Raw genomic sequence first — 19,737 nt, 5'->3', positions numbered from 1 at the left:
TTATTTCTCAGTTTATTAGGACTTTTAAACACCATTGTACTAGCTATGTACTTTTACTATCAGTTTACATTATTGTCCATGAAGATACACAGTACAGGATTACTTTTCCGATCTGAAGATTTAATGATCATATACATAGGTCAGCCCCTACCTTTCCAACCTATTAATTGCCATTATATAGGAGACTCAGTGACTGTCAATTACTTGTGTCTCTCCTCAGTAGCATATTTAAGTACCAATATGAGAGCCAGTAATCCCTGTCGAGGGACTGAATTTAATTATATAATGCGGCTACCTCTAAAGACTAAACTCTTTAATGATTCCTTACCTTTTTTTGTTATCAGAATTAAAATAAAACTGCTACAATTATTTTTGCAGTATTTTGGGGGAGGGGAGGGGCAAAGTCCCACGTATCCCAGGCTGTTTTCAAACTTATTATAGAGCCAAGAATACTCTAGCCTTTATACCCTGAGTTCTGGGATAACAGGCACGAGCTTCCACACTCATGCATGCAGTGCTAGAGACTGGCGCTAGGACTCTGTGCTAAACAAGCACTCTATAAATTTCCAGCCCCTTTGCAGCATCTCTGCAGACTGATAACTGTCTCTTAAGTGTTTTCCACACCACCTCTACTTTACTGGCTCCCCTTTCCTTCTTGACTTGGCTTGGTAATATTAAAACGTTTCAACCAGAGCAGTGACCAGTTCTCTGGATTTGAGCCAACAGTGGAAAACTTTCCTTGGGCCTTACTTCCTTCTTTATCTGGAAATAGGCCAGGTCCTCCCAATGATCTTTCTTTGTAGTTGCATACAAACTCTAAGATAAGATCAATGGTGTTAAAGTATTTGAAGACTGGAATACTGAATAAATTGGCAAAGACTCTTCTAAAGTCTGCAAATTACTTGCGGATAAAAAAATCAGAGTGAAAATAGTATGCATAAATTTGAAAAATATGAAAAGAATATCCCTCCTTAATTCCCCATTTAGCCCACTGACCACTGTTGGCCATTCATTGAGATTTTATTCCTGCCTTGCCCCTCTCCATGTTCTTCCTTATTGAAGCCTACTTGGAGTACAACCTTTGAGCTTTGGTGTTATCTTTCTTCTGTCTACCACTATAATGTGGCCATAAAAGTAGGGGGTGTATCTTTTTCTCAGCACTCAGAGAAAGAATAAACATGTCTTTTGAGAGAAAATGCCTTTAATATGCTGTTAAGAAAAATCCATTTTTCAGAGTTTAGTGAGATAGAAAAACATCAATAGCTTTATACCAAGAAAGGGCCAACTTACAGGTAAATGTGACTGTTACAGCCAAAGGTGCATCTTTTATGTGTTAGGAGTGAGTTTGGACTTATCATTCCAAACTGAAGAAGATCCCCCTTTATAGGCAGAAATCCTCATCAGCATCTGTAATTGTGTTATTTTATGTCTTTGGAAAGTGATCTGATGCTCACACCTCAATTTTCTTATCAGTAAAATGGGGCAATGGATACCTTCCTCATAAATGTGTTGTAAGGAATATACTTCCAAGAGGTCAGGTCAGAAGTGGAAGGATTTTTCCTTAAATCTTTCAGCACTATTTGATATATGCTCAGTAGGAGCCATGGAACTGTAAGCCCCTTTCTGAGATTTTCTTAAGGACTTGGAAGACACAGTTCTTATTTTCAAACCCCAAACAGGTCATTGTGAGACCTTGTCTTAAAACTGGAGCTCTAGTCTTTGGCCACTTTGATATGTGAACAGTGTACTATGCCAACACAAGAGCTCCAGGCCACCCTACTCACTTTAGCAGCTCCTTTACCCTCATTGCGTGCTTCTAAGTGGTGAACTGCAGCTCTTTGAGAGGGCAGGACGGTTTATTCTGTGTGTTGATTGTCTATCTGCCTTGCTATCGACTCAGTTAACATGGCCTCTATTATTTTAGTCTGATTTCCTTGTTCTGACTAGATTAGAAATGAATACATCTTCCATGTTCTATGATTAGGTATTTGATGGCAGTCAGTACTATTCGAGGGGAAAAATAATCTTTGTTTTATTAGCCAGTGGCGATAGATTTGTAAATAACCTCCTGATGTCGTTTTACAAACTTAGCTTGTTAAGAAAATGAGGTGTTTTTAATTACTGCTTGAAAAGGTATCTAGAGTTAGAGAAATTTCTGCTTACTTTACTTCTATCCCCTAAAAAAGACCACAAAGATACCCAGAACCAAATAACAAACACAAGAGCATATGTACACATGTGCCCCTGGGCAAGACTGTCTGGGCAGGACTATGTTTTAAAAATCTCTTCACAAGCAAGTTTCTGAAATTGTGGAGAAAGTTGCAAGGGCTCGTGAGTCTAGACTTCACTGAGCTTCCCGTCCAGCCCCCTACCCCCATATAACAGCATAGACTAGGAATTATCTGGGGACAGTTTCTGAATGTTAGAGTCTTCTGAAATATCTCCAACTCATTATGTGTCCACTTGTTTGGAATCTGCCTTATAAGGAATTACAGTCAATCTCTACTGCCCTGTTGATATTTTAGAGGCCAAAGAGACACTGCAAAGGGAAGGCTACTTCCGTTTCTCAGCTCTTGTTTCATTCGGAGACTATGACCTGCTGTATCTCAATTGGCTGAAATCCACGGACAGCAGATGGAGTGGTGAAAAAAGTGTTAGGCAGTTCCCCAGGGCTGATGGAGCCAGAGTCACTTTGCACGGAACTTCCACTGTTCTCAAACTGGGAGATTTTCTTTTTGATCATCTTTCTCTCCTTGGCTCTGCGATTCTGAAACCAGATTTTCACCTGAAACACAAAATGCTTTATACTTAATGGGTACTTCCCTGAGTGTAGTCAACAGTGACGGCTGGTCTTACAAGGCCCCTTCATGGACAGCTCCTCATTTGAGCCTCATGGTAAGTTTCTGAAGTATACCCATTTTACAGGTTCTAAAAAGCTGTGGCTCATAGAGGGCAGGTGCTTTGCAAGAAATGAGACTGAAATGATCAAATCTGGGAATGTCAACTCTGAATGCAACTCACTTGCATCTTCTGCTACACAAGTAGAAATGATTACATAAGGATGGCAAGGACTGCCGATGAAAGAGAACGATTTAAATAGCAAAGGTGATTACAATCTGTCATTAAGAGAAACTTCCTCATATTACAAAGTTAACAACTCACAGAACTGGGTGAACAGGGCCATGAAATACCATCTATTTCTTGTTGTAAATCAACACCAGAGTGATGTTAATGTGCCTACACATGGATGGAATGCAAATTGCTTGAGATAAGGCAATATATTACTTTACCTTTCTAGACTTCTATGATCCCAGCATCACTCCTAGATTCGAGGGAAAAATCACCAAGTGCTCATGTAATTGCAAAGGCTAAATGAGTGGAAACTGCTAACCTTTGCTGTAACTTGGTCTTCACTGAATACTCATAGTAAACTAAATTCAAAGCAGGCATTATAACATCATATAAACCAGAAAAGACTACATTTCCTGTCTTGAATGACAGAAAACCTCTGTCCATGGAGCTGCACTGGTATGCAGTTCCCTTTGTACTTTGACTGACTGGTCAGAAGCAGACAGTGGCCACAGTTGTGAAATTTCCATTTCTCATACCTGCTAGTACTACTCAAGAGACCAGATCAAGGTTTGACTTTATTGGTGAAATGTATTGAAATTCTTATCTCTTTGCATCTCTCTGCTCCATCTCTTGTTCCCAGGCCCACCCATTAAATTGTTAATAAGTCCAAAGACCAGTGGAACAACATAGGATGAGTGTGGGTTTAGGGGTGCTTGAAGAAAGCATCTGTCCTCTGTTTTGCTACTCCCTCCAAAGCCCAGACAATTGAAATGACTACATGAAACATGTTTGGTAATACCTGTCTCTCAGAAAGGCCCAGGTTAACTGCCAGTTCTGACTTCCTCCGGATGGTGATGTATCTATTGCAGTGAAATTCCTTTTCTAGCTCCAGCCTTTGGTGATCGGTGTAAACCACACGGTACTTTTCTTTTGTTCTGGTTTTCCCTGTTGGGGGAGAAAGTACGACATTTCATCTTATTCTGCTTTGGGTTGAAAGAACCAGTTACTCTTCTTACTTTCATTTATAACTTTATTTATTTATTTATTTTTTTGGTTTTTTTCGAGACAGGGTTTCTCTGTGGCTTTGGAGGCTGTCCTGGAACTCACTTTGTAGACCAGGCTGGCCTCGAACTCACAGAGATCCGCCTGCCTCTGCCTCCCGAGTGCTGGGATTAAAGGCGTGCGCCACCAACGCCCGGCTCATTTATAACTTTAAATTATAAATTAAATGTATTTTTAAACCAAATATGTCATGTCTATTTCTCCATCAAATGCATTATCATCTGTGCCCATGATATCCATGTCTAGCTGGATGTGTATAAAAACATCCATTATTCTACTATATTTATGAAACAAACATCTTTTTAATGTTTCTCCTTAAATGATCAAATTACAGCTACTTTACCATTGACCTACTGTTATATCAAAACATTTAAAATAAACGCCCAACCCATGAATTTCATTCCATTCCCATCCACATATAACAACTGAATGAACAGCAATGACAACATCCACCCTGAATTATATTCTCTGCAATTCTTTCATGCCTGTTTCCCATTAAGCATCTTACCTACTCTGTTGAATTATGCAGAAAATGTCTTATCCCCTTGTATAAATGAGGAACCCAAAGTTCAGTATAGGAAAGTGAATTTGTTCTGGTGAGTTTAGGACCCAAGCATGCACCTTTAACTCCTAGTTCAATATGCTAGATTTATTCCCAGTTTAAGCCTGTTGGAAAGTGCAATCCCAAGTGTGGCAAACTATTCTGGAATCTTGACATAGTTATATGTACTACCTAGAAAAAATTGTATAGTTTGAAAAGAAAACGTTTATTGCTACTTGGCAAATTACGCTTCAAAATAACTCCTATTATTTATTAGAAAAAGTAATAGTTTTCTTGTGGGAGTCTTAAGGCGGTTTTTTTTATTTCCAAGTGGATAGTGAATGGGGAAAGGAGGGAGTGTTGACTTAAGCGGACTCAAGTGAGTATTCCACGTGCTTTGAAAAGATATCCAAACATTTGGCTTGTGCTACAACATTGAGCTAATTTCTCATGCTCTCCTTCAAATGGAGTTTTATTCCTCCTTTCAAATTTTCCAAAGGTGATTAGGAAGTTTCCCTTTCTTTTCAGTTTCTCTAACCCCCTCTAGGATCTTGCTCTCTTTCTCTGGCTTTTAGAAACTTCTTCTGATCTTTTCTGGTTGTTTTTGATGTGAGATTTTGGGGGGCGATCTGTAGGACAAAGACTTCTTTAAAGTGGGTCCCTAAACTCCATTGAGGTGTTAAGATGCAGCACAGGCCTAACAAAGGAGCTACATAGCATGGATCCCATCCTGAACCCTCTTTACATTCAGGAACATCAACCAATTGGCTTGGAATTTACAAGCCCTAAACAAACGTCAGACAACCTTTCATCTCCAGGAAGGGGGGGGGGGGCATGGATGCAGAAACATCTATTTTAGGATTCAACTCAATGGCTGGATAACTTATGGGCTACTCAATGAAATGAAATCCTCCCTTGAAACGATGGGTCCTAGCCAATTAACTTTCCTCACAGGCCCAAACTTTGAGCTAGATTTCTGAATCCATACAGAAACATAAGAAACCAGGGATCTGGCTTTTTGAGTATCTCAAAGACAGGATGTATAATGAAGGATGAAAACGAAAACCTGAGGTTTAATTTGTTTTCAGGACCTCACATTTTAGGATCAAAATATAATTTTGAGGAGGCATTTCCTAAAACCCTTCCTGATCAAAAAGGGACTGGGCTTAAATTTTAACTTGAAAGAGAGGGGTTAAAATTCAACTTGTATGTGTCTGTGTCTTTAGTTAAGTCAATTAATCAGTAAATATAACCAGACTTCAAGAGCTCTGGAAAGGCTGTGGTCCTTCCCCACCCCCACTGGTCATAAATTCCGCTCTTGCAGTTTCTTCTGAGGACAATAAAGTCAAGACCAGGCCTCTTTATTTGCCATGAAAATGCTCACCCTTTCCGGCAATATAACCCCCAAAGAAAGGAGCAATGAGAAGAGCCTGGATGCATATCAAAGCTAAACAAGTGTTAAAAAGGGTCTGTAGCCCCAATCTCATAGATAAGAGCTGAAACCCTAGGAAGACAGGGGAGTATACTACCTGCACAGTTTACAAAGAAAAATAAATGGAAATTTCCTGGATCTCGTCTTGAGCTGCCTTCTCAGAACCACACCTCTTCCCCCCATTGCCTCTTCCCCTGAAATGAGTGAAAGGATTTGGACACTTTCTGGTAGAATATGTCCATACTCCCATAACTAAAGCCAAACACTAAAAAAGCACAAATAGTATTTGTTTTTATTGCCTAAGTTCCTCTATTTTCTAGAGACAATGACATTTTGAGACCAGGGAATTTCCTTCTTTGCTAATATTGTGAGTTAATTTAGGAATAGAAAAAAAGTCTAAGATTTATTAAAGAGCTATTTGCATTTCTCTGAAGTAAGAATTTCGTTCCTTCTTCCACAAAGACTTGAACAAACACTTCCATAGTTCACAGTGGTCCTTCCCAACACCCAGGAGACAGTGCCCTTACAGTTCAGAAGGCAATGTTACTGCATAGGATGACTTTCTCTCACCATAAGTATGTTTGAAACAGTGTTCAGTGCAGACTCATGACCAAAATGATGCTAAGCAGAAAAGCCCCCACAAAGCCTTTGGGATCATGGTGGTGATGGCAGTGGAGACAAAGATGGAGAAAGCCAGTTTTCTTCCATAGGCAGTACCACCATGATGACTTTTCACCTAGTGGCAACCCTTTACTGCTTTCAAATAAAAACCACATCCAAATTCATTTAAGAAATTGTCCAACAAAATATGAAAAATCAAGGAAGACAATGACAAGCCTCAAGGGTTATTAAGCAATTCAATTTGTGCAGTGTCTCAATTGAATAGCACTTTTAAAGTATTTCCTTAGTGTTGAGTGGCTTAATCAGAATCAATCATAATTACTTCCCCCTCTTTTATAAACAGTGAAGCATCTTTCCACCTTTGCTTAGGATAATGCCTGACCTAATGCTCATACAGGACCACAGTTCTATACTCAAGAAAACTGAAAAAAAAAAAGACTTGTTCTCATGCACCGACATTGTTTAAAATATGAGATGGTATGCAAATTGTAACATTCACAGATGCATTTCATATAAGCTCTGGAAAGACATGTGTTTGGAATAGAAAACTATGATCATCTGGAAGGCAGTAATTTATTCTACATGTCAATCTTTTCACTTTCATTAGAAACCACAGCTGTAATGAGTGTCCTTCACACTTTAACTAAAGTCTGTTTCAATTATATTCAATAATGTAAAAAACTATCATTGGATTGCCTTAGTCCAGGGAGGAGTACTTCCAGTTTGTTGTCCACAGATTTTTTTTCCCTCTCAGCCATAAACCACACGTTGTTGTGCAATGCTCCAGGGTGAGCAGAAAGCTTAGGATGATCTAACTCTTCATTCATTCATCCATTCATTTTATGAACATTTGACACTTGCTCTGTTTGCTAAGCATATAGAGGAGTACATTTTAGTCTGGAGTTTCCAATGGGGTGATGACATTTATTTTTGTGGAGTTTATGGCCTAATATCATGAAAGAGATTCGGTGAGTCTGAAATCTCCAGAATTTATGCCAAGCATTACTGATGTGTGTGCTTTGAGATGCTTTTATGTATATTCATCATCTTCTTAAATTGCCGATAAAACAAACTGGGCTACAAGAATATCGCAAAAGGATGGCCTTTACTTGTAAGGACTTCAAATGAAACACATGCTGAAATGAAGTCTATAGGACGAGTCACCAAGAGCCAAGGAGTTCCAGTATTATTTTCAGTTTTAACCTTCTCTTAAACAACGAAGAGATCTTTGAGAAGGTGGCACAGTTAAGTCAGGTTTACATGGTTAACAAATGAAGGGACACAGACTAAGGAGGCTCCTTCTCAACTTCTCTCGGCATCAAAATTATCCAAAGAAGGCTCTGAGACACATATCAAACGGAAGACTTAAAGACACAGAAAAATGTTGTGTTTTCCCCTCACCAACAGAAAATTTATCACAATGTAATCTTCTTATCATGTCCCTTTTTCCTCATTGTTTTCTATTAAAAACAAGAGAGTGACATTCTTCCCCTGACCTGTTTCAAAGTATAACCCTAAGCAGTGGCTACCTTTGCATCCTTTAAAAATGTGTATTTTGCTTATTATTAGGTTTTGGTGAATGGATGTTAATTCTACCCCTAAGATTAGATGTAACAACAGCTCTGGGGTTGGATTCCTACCCTAACCTCATTTTTAAAGCTGCATGATTCAGCTTATTTCCTTTTAAATGCTGTCTACCACCACACAGGCTTTTAAGCACCTTTGTAAGTGTTACTTTTAACCCTAGTAATGAAACTGGAGCTTCCTCCTTCTGGCTGAAAATTGTTCTAGAGGTAGGACATGGTATCTTCCTATTCTCTCACCTTTGCTTTTTGGAGGAGAGAGAAAAGAAAACGTAGGATTGTTAACAACATAACCGTTGTGGACAAATACTATTGAAGTATCATTGCCTCCCCAGAGGGATGAATGTGATAGTCAAACGTCACTAATTCTCTCCAGTGACAGGGAGCAAGAATTGGAATAACGAGAAAGTGATAAGATAACAACCACAGCTGAAAAGGAGCGCATTACCCCATCCCAGTCCAAGATTAAAGTGGAGGACCTCAAGTTCACGTCCTCTTTGCGCGTCCCTCCCCACCAGCTCCCAGTGGTTGCCCACCAAGGGCTAGCCGGACAGCGACATTAGGTCTTAAATTTGGATCTTTATCTTGTGCGTTGTCGCTGTAGCAGACTTGCATTCTACCTCCTTAGTTCGTGGACACCTGCTGGGATAGCGAGGAGGGCTTTCGGCACTTATTGGGGAGATAATGCTCATATCGGTTGTATGCTTGGCAGGTGTGAGCGCTCTGTCATATTAAATGACAGCTCAATGCTGTAACCTCGCCCACCTCGATGCTTTCTACGATGGGAAGGGGCATTGGAAAGTGATAGGTTTCAGACACTTCTAATTGGGCGAAGCGAAGCTGCCTTGAGAGTTCTGTAACGAGGCCGCTTTGCTGTGGAAACCTTAGACTGGGCGCTCGGTTGCCAGCTAAGCACCTACTAAGTTGAGCAGCACCAGGCGCGTCTGCACACCAGGGTGGGGAAAGATTTGGAGATAGGGCAGACAAGCATCGTGATAATCTTAGCTCCTCTCAGGCCCCTCATGACATAAGCATCTGTTTTCCCATCTGGGCAACGTCAGGGTTGGATTCCAATCCAACCCTGTGTTCATCAGAAACACTGCCCATGCGCTCACTCTCTTGACCGATTGAGAAAGGGCAAAAGCAAAGCAAACCATACCAAACCCAAAAACCCCGACAACCCCAGGAAAGGTTTAGTCCCAAGTGCTACTTTTAGCCAGCTTTGAACCTAGGCGCAAAGGAGGGAAGTACTTATTCTGCCAGCTACCTACGCTGTGGGCTGCTTAGCTGAACTCTCCTGGGGAGGCGCGGGTGGTGAAGAGTAAGAGGGCAGGCGGATCAAGAGTAAAGAAGGGAGGAAAGGAACAGTGCGGGGGCTGGATTACTCACCGGTAACCTGTACACTCTTGCGCATCCACGCGTAGGGGCTGTGACGGCTCCTGCTGGGAGAACTGGCACCAGAGGTGCCCGAGTCGATGGAGATCAGTGACTCACTGGCGGGGGCTGGCAGGCTACCGCCGTTGCTTGTGCCGCTAGTGGGGCCCAGATTGCTGTAGTCTGGCGAGCCGAAAGCCGGAGAGCTCGAGGTCATGTCGCTCATGGGCACCGTGCCCATTGTACTGGACGGCCCAGGGTATGTACTCCAGTCATCCCGGGGCGGACTGTAAGGTGAGCTCCAGGCTCCCAGCGAAGGCCCGTGAGGATCCATGTTAGGCATATGAGGGTACCCCATGTAGTGTGAGTAAGCTGGGGCCGTAGAGAAGTTGGAGGTAGGCAGCGGACTACCACTGCCCCCAGAAGTGCCCACCCCGGCTGTGCTGCCTCCTCCAGGGCTCCTGAGAGTACCTGGGTACATGCCCGCTTCTTTTTCCAAAAGACAGCTTCCATACATGATGACTTGGATAACATAAGTTGTTCCCTAAGCCATCCTGAGTTCCCTGTAAATTTAGCGCCAACCCGACTTTGAGAGAGAATCACTAGCTGCGCTGCTGGCTCCTCAGTGCGTCTGGGACTACTCCATCCTTCCTTTCCTACCCCAGCCTTCCAGTTGACTGGTAGTGGGCCATAGGAGGGCCACCAAAGGCTGGGCTGACGTCAAGGGGCTTCAGGCTTTTACATAGCATTTGCATTCAAATGAAGGGTCATTTCACTTCCTCAGGAGCTTGTGCTCTCCAGGCACCTTCTCCTCTGGCTCCAGGCCTTTCGGTGCCGCTTCCGGGATTCCTCTGCTTCCTTTGCACCAGTTTTCACTTTTGGAGGCAGCTGTTCCTCAAGGGATTTCTGACCAGCTCCTTCAAAATGAGACTGAGACACGCAGACAAAGTCTTGCTCTCCTTACAGTGAGGCCCGCCTTTCGCTGGTCTTCCAGAGCCCAGCCTGCTCTCCTGGTCTCCCCCTCTGTCCATATTCCCCTGGTACAGGTTTTCCACTTGGCCCTGGCCCATCATGCTACTGTAAAGGACTTTCCCTTCTTCCACACACTCCTCAAGGAGGGGGCTTTGTTTCCATGGACAGATATTTGTTTCACAAGTGTGTATTCAGTACCCATAGTGTGTCAGGAAGTGTTATAGGCACTGGGGATACAGCACTAACAAACATTTCTACTCCTGCTTCCTAAAGGTATATTCCAGTTGAATGGAAGACTGGATTAATCAGATGCTTAACAAATATGCACACATTAAACAACAACAAAGCATATAGACTATGAAAAAGGGAAGGGGTGGAGGGAAGAAAAAGCAAGTGGATAGTGCATTGTCCGAAAGTCGTATTAATGTACTAGTTTAAGAATCTCTTCCTGCTTTAGTCAGTGCCCTAAAGGAAAAGAGTTCTTGCAGTCTCAAATCCATGGCAGCTGCAGCAGACTTGCAATTTCCTTCCAAAAGTATGAGCTAGGTCAGCATCCTATCACCTATATCTTCAGATCCTTTCATCCACTTCTGGATAGAAGCCCCATTTCAAGGCAGGGCTCACTAAGATGAACCTTGGGACCAGCTTGACTGTCGTACTCATTTATTCATCGGGCACATTTTTTCATAGCATACTTGACCAGGTTTTTATTCAAATAAGCTGTCCCCAATTATTTGACCCAAATGACATAAAACAGATTTTAATAGTTTGTGTGACTGGTTCCTCACACCCCCCCTCCCCATGGTAGACTTCTTTTTTTGCTGGTTGGTTTCCTTTCAATTACTGGTTTCTTGGAAATTGCAGCTTTTCCTGCAAAGGCTTCTTCATGTTCTTACTAACAACAATCTTCTCCCCTTGCTGACTTTCTTGGCCTGTGGCCCCTACTCTAAACTGGGTTCTCTGCACTTTCTCTGCAGACCCTTCCATGCACCCTTCCTCTTACCCCGCTATGTACCACTGTCTCTGTGTTCCTTCTCTGCACTCCTCTCTGGACTGCTCCTTCTTTGGAACACATTCTTTGCATTCCTCTTGCATCCTCTTCTTCTCAGCCTCTTCTCTGCAGCATCTATGTGATTTGGCTTTTTGCTGCCCCTACTTTCTTCACCCAGTCTTCATCTTTTCTGGCTTGGTGAAGACTGTGTTCTGTGGCAGGGTCCTTGTGTGTGGGTCTAGCTTCAACATGATACTCAGGTTCTTCATAGATTCTTGCTCAGGAGTCTGATGAATCTTTCTGTGTGTGACTTGCAGGGCTCTTTGGATTTCTGGGCTTTTCAAGATGCTGCTGACATCTGTATTGATCATCTTGTACATGTGAAGCTATAGTTACTCTTGAGGGAAACAGTTTTAAACCTAGTGGCACACAAGTCATCTAATTTTCAGAAGATACTGTTAGTCCAAATACAGACATATCCCCCAGTTTCCTTATGTTAAGAAGAGCAGGTCCAGGGATGTTTCTGAAGGTCTTGATGACACCATTGTCTTCATTGTAGATGACTCAGGGTTCCCTGAACTGAATACAATGACACTTTCTCATTTTGCTCCTGCCAGCTCTCATTTGTAAAAAAGCACAAAGCTTTTTTTTTTTTTTTTGAGACAGGGTTTCTCTGTATTGTCTTGGAGGCTGTCCTGGAACTTGTTCTGAAGACCAGGCTGGCCTCGAACTCACAGAGATCCACCTGCCTGTGCCTCCCGTGTGCTGGGATTAAAGGTGTGCACCACCACCACCTGGCAAGCATAAACTTTTAAAAGTATTTTATTAATTCTTTGAGAATTTCATACAGTGCCTTTTTTGGCTTTTCCAGACAGGGTTTCTCTGTTGGTTTGGAGGCTGTCCTGGAACTCACTCTATAGACCAGGCTGACCTCGAACTTGCAGAGATCTGCCTGCCTCTGCTTCCCAAGTGCTGGGATTAAAGGTGTGCACCACCAATGCCCGGTCATCAAGTGCCTTTTGATCATATTCATCCCTTCCCTCAATTCCTCCCAGATCCACCCACCCCCTCCCTACTCACCCACTTTGTATTCCCTCTCTTGTAGAATTTATTATTACTATTACTATTATTATTATTATTATTATTATTATTATTGGTTTTTCAAGACAGGGTTTCTCTGTAGGTTTGGAGACTGTCCTGGAATTCTCTTTGAAGACCAGGCTGGCTCGAACTCGTAGAGATCTGCCAGCTTCTGCCTCACAAGTTCTGGGATTAAAGGCATGCACCACTACCGCTCAGCCTATTTTTATTATTTTTAAGTGTGTGTGTGTGTGTGTGTGTGTGTGTGTTCATATGTATTCATGTGAGTGCAGGTGCCTGCAGAGGCCAGAGCTGACTAGATCCTTCTGGAGGTGGTTGTAAACCACTGGATGTGGGTTCTAGAAACCCGACTCTGGTCCTCTGGAAGCTGGTATATGCTCTTAACTACTGACCATCTCTCCATCCCTCCTTCTTTAAAAAACAAAACAAAACAAAACCAAAAATGAGCCCAGTTTATGTTGACCAATTACTCTTGGGTGTGGGGTCAGTCTTTTTGGTGTTCTAGGTTTTAAGTTTCTTACATAGCCGGATGTTGGTGGGGCACGCCTTTAATCCCAGCACTCGGGATGCAGAGGCAGGCTGATCTCTGTGAGTTCAAGACCAGCCTGGTCTACAAGAGCTAGTTCCAGGACAGCCTCCAAAGCTCCAGAGAAATTCTGTCTTGAAAAAAAAAGAAGTTTCTTAAACAAAACAGCTTTCGTAGTCTTCTTGTAACTTTCAACCTTATCTTCAACCAACGAAGGAAGTTCAGGAACTTCCTTAATGCGATAACTTTTGGACATGAGCATGCTGCTAAAGCTGAGGCAACTAGGGTAGACCACATGGCATATAGGCTTTGGGTTCTGTTCACCATGCTAGGTGTTGTTTGGGGCACATGGGTAGCCTCTTCAATACAAATTCCCAAAGACATCTGGCTAGACGGGTGGGTTCTACCACCTCGACTCTGGGAATTCCAGCTTCAGCTGTGCCAGCATCAGGACTTAACACTAGTCTATGAGTTGCTGATTCAGACAGTACAAAGCTGCCTATTGGCTGTATTCAGGTTGGTGTGAACCTGTTCACAATAAGTCATTGAATGTGAACCTTGGATGCAGAGGACATACTCACAACTTTATCCCTTTTCAGAGTAAAGCAATATGATAGAACAAACAACTCACATTATGGATTAGGAAGCACATGACGATACAAGGCCCCAAACAAATTCTTTCGGGTGCATCCTCTCCTTTCCATCTTAGGCACCAAAGGATTCTGTTTAGAGCAGAAGAACTCAAGTGGCCCTCCCCAAACTCAAGGTTTTTAAGAGCCAAGGAAAGCTAGAATCCTAGGGTTCTTCTGAGAGTGACCAGCATGCTCTCCTCCTGGGTTGCCTCAAAGCATAGAAGCCCACATTGTCTCTAAAACAGTGTTATATAACACATAAGCCAGTTTCCTACCAGAAACAGATGTCTGGGTTATTGTTCCCTTGCTTCTTCTGTAGATTTACATTCTGAACCTTTCATCTTTTCCTACTGGTTCCAGGATCTGGTGAAAGCAGTGAAAATTTCCACTCACCATAGTGGAGAAGAGAAGAACAAATATTTATTATTTAATGGGTGCTGAACTGTGTATGAATAAGGCATCTGGCCTTATTAAGCTTGGGTTCTATTTTTAATGTTTATTTATTTGTGTGTGTATGTGTGTGTGTGTTGTGATGTGGAATTCAGAAGATAACGTGTAGCAGTTGATCTTCTTCTGCCACGTGAATCCTGGGGATTAAACTTAGATTGTCAGGTTTGTCAGCTACTGAACCATCTCACTGGCCCTTAAGCTTGTGTTCTAATGGGGATGTTATTAGACAATTAAATTTTGTGGTATGACAAACAGCAATAACTTCCATGAAGAAAAAGAAAGCAATAGATTATATGGACTACTGGAGAAAGATGCTGCAATTTAAAAGTTAGTGGTCTCCAAGAATTTCTCTTAGAAATGACATACGCATAGATTAAAAGAGGTGATGGACTATGTCATGAGGAAAGATCTACACCAAAAGAACAAGTGAAAAGGGATTGTTTGTTTTCTATTGGAGAAAGTAGATGAGGTCCAAGTGCTGAAGGAGGAGTAAGATTAGTAAAGATTAGCTTTTTCTCTAAATGAGGTACAGATACTGTGGAATTTTGAGTAGATGAATACCATGATGAACTGCTTTGGCCATTGAATTTAAAATAGATCATAAATTTGGCAAGGAAGAACACATCTATCAGCAGCCCCAGCATTTGGCAGGTAGAAGGAGGAGGATCAGGTTTTCAGTGCCATCTTCAGTGACATAGCAAGTTCAAGGGCAATTTGGACTATGTGAGAACCTGCCTCAAAACTAATAAACAAGCAAACAAACAAATTACCAAACATTGTAAGCAAGCAAAATAGAATTAGGAAGATCAATTAGATATGTATTGCAACTTTGTGAGTGACAGTGGGGATGGATTCTATATATATTTTAAAGTTGTTTCTGAGAAGAAATAAAAGAAGTAATTGGTCAGCAAAAACTACTGAAAAGTGTTGTGCAAGGGAGAAGGACTAAGGCCATTTGTTCCCTCTAGGTAATGTACCTATAGGTACCTCACACAAGGATATCAATCCTCACAAAACTCCACAAATGATTTATTATTTCTGTTTTAGGGGTGAAAAGACTGAGGCTCTGAATTCTTTTACTTATTCTATCATTAGGCAAACTAGTCTATGTGGTATTTGAGATAATATGTCAGGACAAAGGGACATGGAGGACCTTTATAAGTTCTATAACAGGGCATGGTGGTTCATGGCTGTAATCCTAGTACTTGGAAGGCTGGTGTGGAAGATTGCCACAAGTTTAGAACCCATCTGAATTGTATAGTGAGTTCAGGCCAGTGTGGGTTACAGAGGGAACTGTAAAAAATAAAAATAAAAAAGGAGAAGGGATTAGGGAGGAAGGGGAAAAGAGAGGCAAGAGGAGAGAAAGCAGTATAACCCAATGAATCCAGTGTTACACATGAGGAGACAAGAGGGCTTGAGAGGACAAGATTTTAAGGGACAGAACTGTGATGTCAATTATGAGCTCATCATTCTTTCCGCTAAAAGGTACTATTTTTGCATACATAAACTCTCTCCACAATCTTTAAGTCGTAGAAAGAAAAAAAGTTCAATTTCTCTGTTTCACAAGACTCAGCTACAAAACCTAACTCCTTCCTAAAGTCTCTTAATACTTCTCTCAGAAAGTTATCTTCCTTTTGTTTGAGTTCCATTAGAGATGCTGGTCCCTAAATGACTGTCACTTTTTGGTCTGCTTCAGTGCTATTTAAAGTCTTATCTGATTCTTTTGGGATCTGAGAGCTTTGAGAAAACATGAGCTGATGTGTTTGCCTCCAGTAGAATGGAACATCCTCTGCTCGACAGTTTTGGGAATTATTTATGTACTGAATCAGTAAAGGACCTTTGGATGGTGAAAGAACCTTTCGATTGTGGATTGGAAACCATGGTGACCCAGTGACCCATCTACAGGGAGTGGGGGCAGGGGTGGTAAGAACACTGCCTGGTGCTTGCCAGAGTTTCATTTCAGGGTTCTCTCTCCAGTTTTGTTTTGGTGAGTGTGTGTGTGTGTGTGTGTGTTGTAAAAGGGACAGACAAGGAATCTAGTTTATTTAAAAGCAACGTTTGATTTCTTTCTTAACTTGAATGTTAACCAGAGAAGCAGCTTCACTGAAGGGAGTGAAACTTACAGAAGCAGGGGTGGAATGGGGCTTCAATCCCTGGGATGATTTCTTTTACCGTCCAGGTTAATTTTAGGGCTGAAGGAGAAATTGAATGTGAAATTATTGATGAACCATGGGGATCTTTGAATGCTTGGGAAAACTCATCACCAGACACTTTTTTTTCTAAACCTAGACTGGCCCCTCTATGCTGCTAGAGCAGTTGAGAGCATCTCTCCATCCTAGCACATTCCTCTCTAATCATTTTCTCCATCTCCCTGGCCCAGATTGAGGCCATGTTTAAGCCTTTGCCAACGGATTTGAAGAGCACAATGATCTCTTTGTCTTATAGAGCTTGGATCTTGTTGTCAATCTGAGGGTTCTCCTAGTCCTGAGAAGGACACACAGCGTTCAGAATTTAAGTCCATTTCTACTGGAATGGTAACTGATGAGAATAGACCAGAAACTTACCCAAGGTGTACATTAGCAGACAGCCCATGTAAGTTGGAAAGCCCAAGCATAATTCACTATGGGTCTCCACATGGCACTCCACTTCTTTCAGCTTCAGCTTTCAATATGAAAAACGGGACAAACAATAGAAAGGTCTCTATAATGATGTTGAAAGGGTTCAGTGCAATAACAGTGTGTTCAACAAATAGCTATTATTGCTATCATCCGCAGAGTGGCTGAGACTACAAAGTATGGGTCTACCATGCCTCCATGGTTCCATCCAAGAATGGAATTGATTGGTGTGAAGACTGAGAACAGTATGGACATCTCTGCCTGTTGACTCTCTGTTCAAGCTTTGCACTGCAATCTACTTATCTCTTCCCATCTTGCTTCTTGAGCTTGTTGGAACGTTAGTGGTGCTAGTGCTCAAATGAACTTCATTTTCTGACACGTTCATAACTCTGATGAACATCTGCACTTTTAGGGAGGATATTCTAGAGAATTAGAATCACTGAGTGTTGGTCAAAGCAAGACCAAATTATGTTTCATAATAAAATTGGAGTATCTTGTGAGATTGTGAAGAATTAGGACAAGAACCCATTGGAATGGTTGTGGACTAGAGTTCTATAGTAACCTTAATTGAAGGGTCAGATCCCCAGTTTTAGATGACAATAAAAGAAACTGTGGAGGTCCAAAGCTAGGTGAAAGCCAAAAGTTAACACAATATAGAAATAGGCTTCTTAGACATTCAAGAACAATTTAAGGAGAAGTTGTATATGAGGGGGCAAGTAAGGGCCACTGCCTAACTTCAAGGTCTCAGACATGTATATGGGAAGGGTTTTGCAGAAGAGAGAGGGCAGAGGAAAACAAAGATCAAGCCCTAATAGGGAGACATTGCAAGTCCTGTGTTCTAACCATAGCAGAGGGATCTTAAATGATAGCCAAAGAGGGTAAAAATGGTTGATTCTAAAATAAAAAGAGAAATGCAAGTGCTGGCTGGTTGCTGGAGGAACAGAAGCAGAAGTCCAGTTCACAGAGCATACATGTACTCCCAGTCAGAACCCAGGCATTTCTTCCTGGAGATTTCCATCAGAATCACCAAAATCAGAGGGATTGAATGGTTTTCAGTCCTAGTTTACATGCTACTAGAGGGGAAGGGTAGGACTGAAAATTCAGTGAGATCTGGTAACTGGCCCAAGATAAAAAATAATCCAGCACAAAGCTGCTTCAATAATAGTCCTTTGGTCTCATGAAAATATTCATGTCTGCATGGGGATTGGGATTTGGGAAATATAGGTTAGATACTATGACCACATTTGTTGAAGACAATGTGAAAAGGAAACATTGCAAGACTGTAACAGTCACATTAAGTTCTGAAGAAGAACATGCCTACTGTAAGGTCCAGAAGGTACTGGAATGGGTGAACAAGTTGATCAAAGAAAAATGGAACCCCTCTCACAACTTCATCAACCATAAACATTTCCGACTATAGTGGCACATCTCTGAAATTCTATAGTTTTAGGGTTTGTTCTTAATACCTATGCTGTGTGGCTGTTGTCAAACATATGATAGTATATACTGTGACAGAACTACACAGAATACTTTCATTGCCCTATTGGTCTAATCTTTGCCTATTCACCCTTCTCTATCTCTGTCCCTTAGCAACTACTGATCTTTTTAACCAATTCTGTTTGGCCTTTACCAAAATGCCTGCCATATAGTCAGAATTATATTATATATAGCATTTTCAGATCATCTTCTTTCATTCAGAAATATATGTACAAAGTTCCACTATGTCTCTCATGCTTTGTACCTCATCTCTTTTTAGCAGTGAATAATATTCCATTGTATGATTATACTGTAGTATATTTATCCATCTGTGAGCTAAAGGATATCATGACAATTACAGGTAAAGTTGCTGCATCCATATGCAACTTTTCATGTAGACATAAGTTTTCAGCACATTTGAGTAAATACCAGCAAGCACAACTGATGGATTATATGATAGTAGTATATTTGCTTTGTGAGAAACTGCCAGAGTAGCTTCAAAAGTTTCTCCACTGTTTTTCTTTCAACAGTAGTACCACATGGCAGTCACAGGTCTTCTACATCCTTGCCAGCATTTGATGTAGTGTTGTCAGTGCTATGAATTTTGGTCTTTGTAATTTCCTAATAATATCTGCTGTTGAACTTTTTTCCAACATATTATTATTTATTATTTGGGAATTTCGCCCCCATCACACTTCTTTCCCAGTCCTCCCAGATCTATGGCCCCCACCCTTGTCACCTCCTCCAATAAAAAAAGAAGAAAAAGTCCAATTTGTGTTGCCTATATACTCATTGAAGCATGCTGAGACTCTTAGTGGCCAGCCCCTTAAAGAAAATTGAGTCATGTTGTGTCCCTGTCAACCCCTCCCCCAACCACCAGAAGTCCTCTACACTTTAGCATCCTTATCCCTTATCACAGTGGCTTCCTGGAGGCAATTTCTTTCGGGAGTTGGGTGCATGGGAATGGGGAAAGAGGAGAGGTTGTCACAGAAGCTTTCTATGTCTCTTATTTTCAACTGTGAATCTGCTGTCATTGATTACACTTCAAAAGAAGCCCTCTACAGTCTGCAGGAGCGTGAATCGTGGACATTCACATGGCCTCTTGTATTTTAGCACATGCCAAAGGCCTCAGCATGGTCTCTGGTGACAGTGCAGACCACAGACATCAATACGGTCCTCTGCCACAGCACAGGCCTCAGACACCACTATAGCCACACAGGCTACAGACATCAACATGGCCTGTGAGCAATATGGTTCCTGGCTGCAACCTAGCATGGGCCTTGGACATA

The 19,737-nt window shown here is 41.7% G+C and overlaps 1 protein-coding gene across 1 annotated transcript; it reads right to left on the bottom strand.

Annotated features, from left to right (window-relative positions):
• Positions 1-2,578: 2,578 nt before the first annotated feature.
• Cdx4 (caudal type homeobox 4) lies at positions 2,579-10,202 on the bottom strand. The gene is made up of 3 exons (XM_005086549.4): positions 9,701-10,202; positions 3,872-4,017; positions 2,579-2,785 (listed from the first exon to the last, which is right to left on the bottom strand). Exons 1-3 carry the CDS (start codon positions 10,200-10,202, stop codon positions 2,579-2,581), a joined length of 855 nt encoding a protein of 284 aa, XP_005086606.1.
• Between the last annotated feature and the right edge of the window lie 9,535 nt (positions 10,203-19,737).

Source organism: Mesocricetus auratus, unplaced genomic scaffold, assembly GCF_017639785.1.
Source record: "Mesocricetus auratus isolate SY011 unplaced genomic scaffold, BCM_Maur_2.0 Super-Scaffold_100003, whole genome shotgun sequence".
In the NCBI taxonomy this organism is placed as follows: Eukaryota; Metazoa; Chordata; class Mammalia; order Rodentia; family Cricetidae; genus Mesocricetus; species Mesocricetus auratus.
The sequence above is the reverse complement of the archived record's forward strand: the minus strand, read 5'-3'. Positions and strand labels throughout refer to the sequence as shown.

Excerpts from the sequence above, each read along its gene's own strand:
- Cdx4 (XM_005086549.4), bottom strand. The coding sequence starts at position 10,202 with ATGTATGGAAGCTGTCTTTTGGAAAAAGAAGCGGGCATGTACCCAGGT. Across the intron at positions 4,018-9,700 it reads CAAGAGTGTACAGGTTACCG|GGAAAACCAGAACAAAAGAA; the intron begins GTGAGTAATCCA and ends CTCCCCCAACAG. Across the intron at positions 2,786-3,871 it reads TGGGCCTTTCTGAGAGACAG|GTGAAAATCTGGTTTCAGAA; the intron begins GTATTACCAAAC and ends TTTGTGTTTCAG.